Source organism: Calonectris borealis, chromosome 4 (genome assembly GCF_964195595.1).
Source record: "Calonectris borealis chromosome 4, bCalBor7.hap1.2, whole genome shotgun sequence".
Taxonomy (NCBI): Eukaryota; Metazoa; Chordata; class Aves; order Procellariiformes; family Procellariidae; genus Calonectris; species Calonectris borealis.
In genome coordinates, this window is record NC_134315.1 from 79,986,527 (window position 1) to 79,992,526 (window position 6,000).

The 6,000-nt window shown below is 38.4% G+C and overlaps 1 protein-coding gene across 1 annotated transcript in view; it reads left to right on the forward strand.

Moving 5' to 3' along the window:
- PRSS12 (serine protease 12) overlaps positions 1-2,939 on the forward strand; it is a 39,039-nt gene extending 36,100 nt beyond the window's left edge. Inside the window, exon 13 of the mRNA XM_075150486.1 lies at positions 160-2,939. Coding sequence (XP_075006587.1) covers positions 160-467 — 308 coding nt within the window. The 3' untranslated portion in view covers positions 468-2,939. The remainder of the gene's footprint in view (positions 1-159) is intronic.
- Positions 2,940-6,000: the final 3,061 nt, after the last annotated feature.

Consider the following 6,000-nt stretch of genomic DNA (forward strand, 5'->3'; position numbering starts at 1 on the left):
AACACACAGTAGATTTTTTCAGTATTTAGTCTTCTTTTCAGTCATTTTATTTAATGACAAAATAGTGTGAAGGACTGACAGCAAAAATTGGATTAAATCACATTTATGTTTCCAAGACCAGTCATCATAATGAGACAATAATTTGGGTCCTCTTTTCAGGAAGGGCTTATTCAAGAACATTACAACAGGCTGCCATCCCCTTACTTCCCAAGAGGGTATGTGAAGAGCGTTACAAAAGAAGATTCACAGGAAGAATGCTCTGCGCTGGAAACCTCCAGGAACAGAAACGCGTCGACAGCTGTCAAGGAGACAGTGGTGGACCACTGATGTGTGAACGTCCAGGGGAAAGCTGGGTTGTGTATGGTGTGACCTCCTGGGGCTACGGCTGTGGAGTGAAAGATTCTCCAGGTGTCTACACGAAAGTATCATCTTTTGTACCTTGGATAAAAAGTGTGACCAAACTATGAATGTCCGTAATGAAAACCAAACTTTGTTAAGGTTTGAGGCAGGACAATGTGAACAGTACAGACAGTGCACAGCTGGGGCCCACAGTGGGTGGAAACAGACACATTTTCCTAATTCATGTGTTTTTCTTTTTGTTAAGCTGTACACATGCAACCTTTCCAGTTAGGGATTACTATCCAAACAAAACCCCTCTGTGTTAAGGAAGTTTATATATTGCACGAACAAGTTACCATGTATCTAAGGGGAAAAGTGATAGTCAGCTTAGAGTAATATTGGACCAGGACAGCTGGAGAGTTCACCATGAGATTCACTGCCCACGGGAAGACTGTAGTAGCTCCAAGCTATTTATGCTCCAAGCTTCTCTAGAATTAATGACAGATCTCAAAATTAATCTTCAGTCTAGTTTATTTAATTAGTTCTTGATTGTTTTCCTATTATTCCTATGATCTTACACTCAGCCCTCTAATTTTGACTCATGTTTCATTAGCTAATGAGACCATTAGCAGGTTGATTCTTGGTAAGTAATTCTGAGTATTAAATGTTAGAAGGAAAATAATTGTCAATAATCAGATCCCTAGCTATTCTGATAAATGTTCTCACAGCTTAGTGTGCATAAAGTACATTCCCAAGTAAAATAGGTAGTACACTGGAAGTTAGTTTCCCTGCAAACATTCTGCACAGTTGCAAGTGCTAGATCAAAAACAAATGACCTCTTATTTTCTTTCCTTTAGATAAATATAATTTGTCTTCTTTGTGGAATTCATAATTTTTAGTACCTACAGCATTTCGGAGAGAACCTACTTTTCCTATTTACCACTAGCTGTCAGTACAGTATCAGACACTATCAGACTAACAGACAAACATCCCAATACTCCGATTGCTAGTTTTGGAGGGGCTTTACCCAAGTAACACTTAAGAACCTTCATCAATCCTACAAGAGAAAGTTTTAAGTACGTGCAATGCAAATACTGGAGATGTTGAGCCAAAACCTGTCTGAAAAGGTCTATAAAGTCTTAAACTACTATTTTCTACAAGATAATATTTAGACAACTCTCTCCTGCTTAGTTGCAACACTTGTTCAGACTGATCTTACAGGAAAGGTGAGAGTTAGATAGTTTTCAGTAACTTCTAAAGTATTGACATATTTTGATTCCATTTAATTCCTTTTACAGATACTGTTCCCCACGCTATGAAAACCTTAATGGCTTATTATTAAAATGCACTGATAAGAAGTCACTCTTGATGTACAAGACAAATATAAAACAGCTTACTATCCTTTTAGAAAGGGTCACCCCAACTTAGCACACAGAACACAGGAAATAATCACCATCTTAGTGCAACGCTAACAGAAAGTATTGAGACTAACTACAGTCAAGAGCGAGACAGGAAAGTTCAGTGCTACCTCTACAATCCCTGTCGAAGGCCATTCTGACTATCTGCAAGTGTGCTCTACATATTACATCAACAAACATACTTCTTAAAAAGATGAAACGAAAGCTCTGTGGGCCATGAAACGCTCCAGTGTGACAAGTGTGGCAGATGTGTGCACCACATAGTGATTGTGCAAACCGTGTCTGGCTACAACAGTGTTGTGTGGCCTTTTGTGAACAAAGTGGGATGCTTGCATTCATGTTGTAAGTGGGCAATCATTCATTTCTGTATGGTTCTATGTCTCTCTGGTTTTGTAACAAATATCCAAGACAACTCAATTTGCATACAAAAGTGGCGATGATGTTCCAGAAGCCCATGTGATTGAAGGCTTGGCCCTTAATTTTTCTCCAACCTCAAACTTAGTTTTCAAGGGTAATGACTAGTATAAATATCTTGTTGGAACTGGTGCTAAACTAGTACACGAGGTGCTTTAATATATTTTAGTTTTCTGTAATTCCACGCTATTTGAAATAGTGTGAAATATTTTATTTAAAAATATGTCAAAAATCATAGTACTGTGACCACCTACTGTTAGACCTATGTGAAACACTCTGCTAGTAAACTTTAAAACCATTTACGTTTTTACTTATACATAGCCTTTTAATTAACAGAAGGGGGAATTAAATCTATCAAAATGTATCTACTTGTACCATCAAAGCTTTGCTATGCAAGACCCATTATTTTGAGACTTGTGGTGAAGTAGGCTATGTAGTGCAATACATGTGTTGTGTACAGGGGAAATAATAATTTTCTTTTAGGAGTTACACCACAGAAATACAATACTTGGGGGGGGGGGGGAAATCAAGTCTGCATACTAAATGTAGTAAATATTTAGATTTAGTACAGTAGTTCATTAGTTTTGCTCTTTTAATAGGATGCTTTATTAGATTTTTAAATGTTGCACTACTGTTTTCATGCAGAGAGCATGCCTTTTCAGTTTCTAACATAAAATGAAATTGTCTTTATGTTATGCCATTCTAATTTTTGTTCAATGAGCCTGATGATGTAAATGTATACAATAAAAACTGCCACACTGACTACAACTTTTACACATTAATCCTGTGGATAATGAACAAGCAGATGCTGCAGGAACATCAGCTGAGTAAACTTCATATGAGCTTTCTTAAGTGAAAAAGGATGCTCTTGAAAATATTTTCTTCAAAGCACATAAGCTTTGGGCCATTTTCTCAGAGATGGAAGTTTGTTCTGTACAATGGAATTCCTAGTGTTTTGTGTGCTTTAACTTAAACCAGTTAGGTTGTCATAAATGAGTTTATCCTACACTCTTGAAGGGGCTCAAGAATTTTTTTTGACCCTTGCTGCTCTCCCCTTTGTTCAACATCTTTAATAAATACAAGGTTGTACAAAAACCTGCTCTTCAGCCTACACTACGGGTTTTTTGTATTAAGCAGGATGGTCATAGTGTTAACAATGGCATAAACTAAGAAAACACTCAGCACTTCTATTACCAGATTAGATGACCATCTTAAAGACTGCTGTGTCATGTATCCAGGTTCCCCAACATTGTGAAGATTTACAGCTAGATGCAGTCCCCCTGAACTTCCCAAGTTTTTGTCCATTTTTCCAGAAAATATACAACATCAGAAACAAGAACAGAAGCATTACTGCAACTGACACACAAAGCCTATTTAACACGCATTTATCTCAACCCTGAACAACTTCCCAAAGTAAAGGGGCACTTACCTGTAAACCACAGATAAACCAAGATCGTATTTTATTACATGCAGAATATCTATAACCTCAGCTGTCTTACTTCCAGAAAAATTCACAGCACTGTAACAGCTTATATTTAACAAAAGGTCAGTCCTGCATCAATGTTCTCCATCCTTTTCAATGTTACTGCAACTATTTCACGCTTTCAAGTGCTAGAATATTTATACTCAAGATTTTAATGCTGTTATGATTTCAGAGTGGCAATCGCAGAACATAACATACAACATGGCTAAAACAATTAGGCTCAAGCAGCAGATTGCAGTAGAAGCAGCCACCCAGAAAACAAGAAGTGTGTGGTATCAGGAAAGAAAAATGGGTTTTGTTTGTGCTCCAAGCTGCTGGGCAACAGCAAATGCAGTTAACTGAAGTAGTAGAGACCAGACCTACCTCATACACATTAGATACCTGCTCACATGCAGTAGTTCCTGTTCCGTTTATTTAGCATGGAACACGGAAATTGACTGTGTGACTTCCTGCAAATGCAACACCAAGCAACCACAAATAGGGAAAAGATGACTTAAGAGTTTGGAAGTAAGTATTTACCTTTGTAGCAATGTAAAGGAAAAAAAAAAAGACTGGGTTGGGTGAAAATTGGAGACACTGGATATAACTGCAGATGGAACAGGGTGCAGAAAAATAAGGAGCATCTATAAAGCTAAGAGCTAAGATGCAACAGGAATAGATTGCAAAAATAGGAAAACAGTTGTTTGGGAATTGGGCATTAAATTTTAAGAGAAATGATGAAATGATGAAAAACAAGCCATCCTAAGCCATATGGAAATGAAAAAGCCACATCTTGTAAGAATACCTCTATTGTACTCAAGTGAGGGAAAGCAGATTTCAGTACCCTCTGTGCATGTGACTGGATGCTCATGGAAAGCTTCAGTCACAGGAAAGGCTATGTAACCTCACCAAACACTAAAAACTAGCACAAGACACCCACAGCAAACATTATAGTTCATACTTTTTGTACTTGATCATAATCTTGAAAATTAGTTTTCCCTTCTCTTCATTCAAACCCACTGTTTTATCTTTGCAATTTTTCTAAGTATTTGATGAAGAGCTCAAAATTCAATGTTCACAAATCCAACCTGCAGGCCAGATCAAGCCACCAGGCCAATTTATTCAGGTCGAAATACCAGTGACCTCATCACTTGATTCACAAAACGGACTAGCAGGACAGCTACATGGTATCCTCCCCTAAGTTGCAGTTTTATACAAAAGGATCCTCTTATAGGAGGCAGAGACAGGACAGTCAGTTTTCAAAGGGCAACTTGTAAAAAAAAACAAAAAAACCCCCACAAACAAACAAACAAACCCCAATAGACAATTCAGTTACTATGCACTGAAATTGTTAAAATAGATTAAAAAGGCAGCTGCTGTCTGATAAAAGCAAAGGTTAAAATTCAAGGTAATTGGGGTAACACATCAGACGACCACATCAGTGTAATGCCATAGAGTAGCTAAAAGCCAACACCAGAAAACCTAAACTTTTCCATATCATTTCAGTGACCACAAAAGAAAAATGCTTCTCTCCAGACCTTCAAGTTGAGTTTTGTACTGTGTTAATATTGTTTTAATGCATTCCAGATCCCCAAAGAAACTGATCCCCAACCCTATTCCTGCTTCTTCCTATTCGTTTGCCTACACCTGGTTTTCTTCATGGGGTCAAAGCCAGTCACAAAAAAATTGATCTAAAAAACTAAGGAAACCACTCTGCATCAGGGTCCCTGCCAGAACAGCAACCACACTTGCACACAGTGGTAGCACTCTCCCGCCCACACCTTGTCCCTGGGATAGCAGCAGCTTTCTCCTGGCTGCTGTCTGCCTAGCATTTTGTGTAAGATAAGCAAATAACTGCCCTTGTAGAATAGATGTGTTATTTTCTAAAAGCACAAAGGTTACTCCACTCTTCTTGGAGAAAAGGAAATTCACAGCACATGCTCATGACTGTTGGCTACCAGGCCTGGCAGCCACAAACCTGGAATCCTAAGCAGTAAAGATGTCATATGATAGTGTTGTACGCAGAGCTGTTGAAAAGGAAAGAGTAACCACACACCACCGATTAAACAGGTGTAATACCACTTATTATAGCTCCACACAGAATATACATTCAGCTATACTTTGGCAATGGCAGGAAAAGTACATGCTTAAAAAAAAAAAAGAAGAGAAATATGTTTCCTATGACAGCTCCCTAATCTCCCTACCAGTCTATTCCAAAGTGTGACATCGGAAGTAATTTCCTCAGCTCTAATCCATGTTGTAATTAAAGTCTGCAATTCTGCCCCCATCCACTTCAAATAGGAATCCCCCCATCAGTTGCCAGGTACGTAGCAGTAATTGCACTGCCTGCCGATCGGTTCGAGCTTC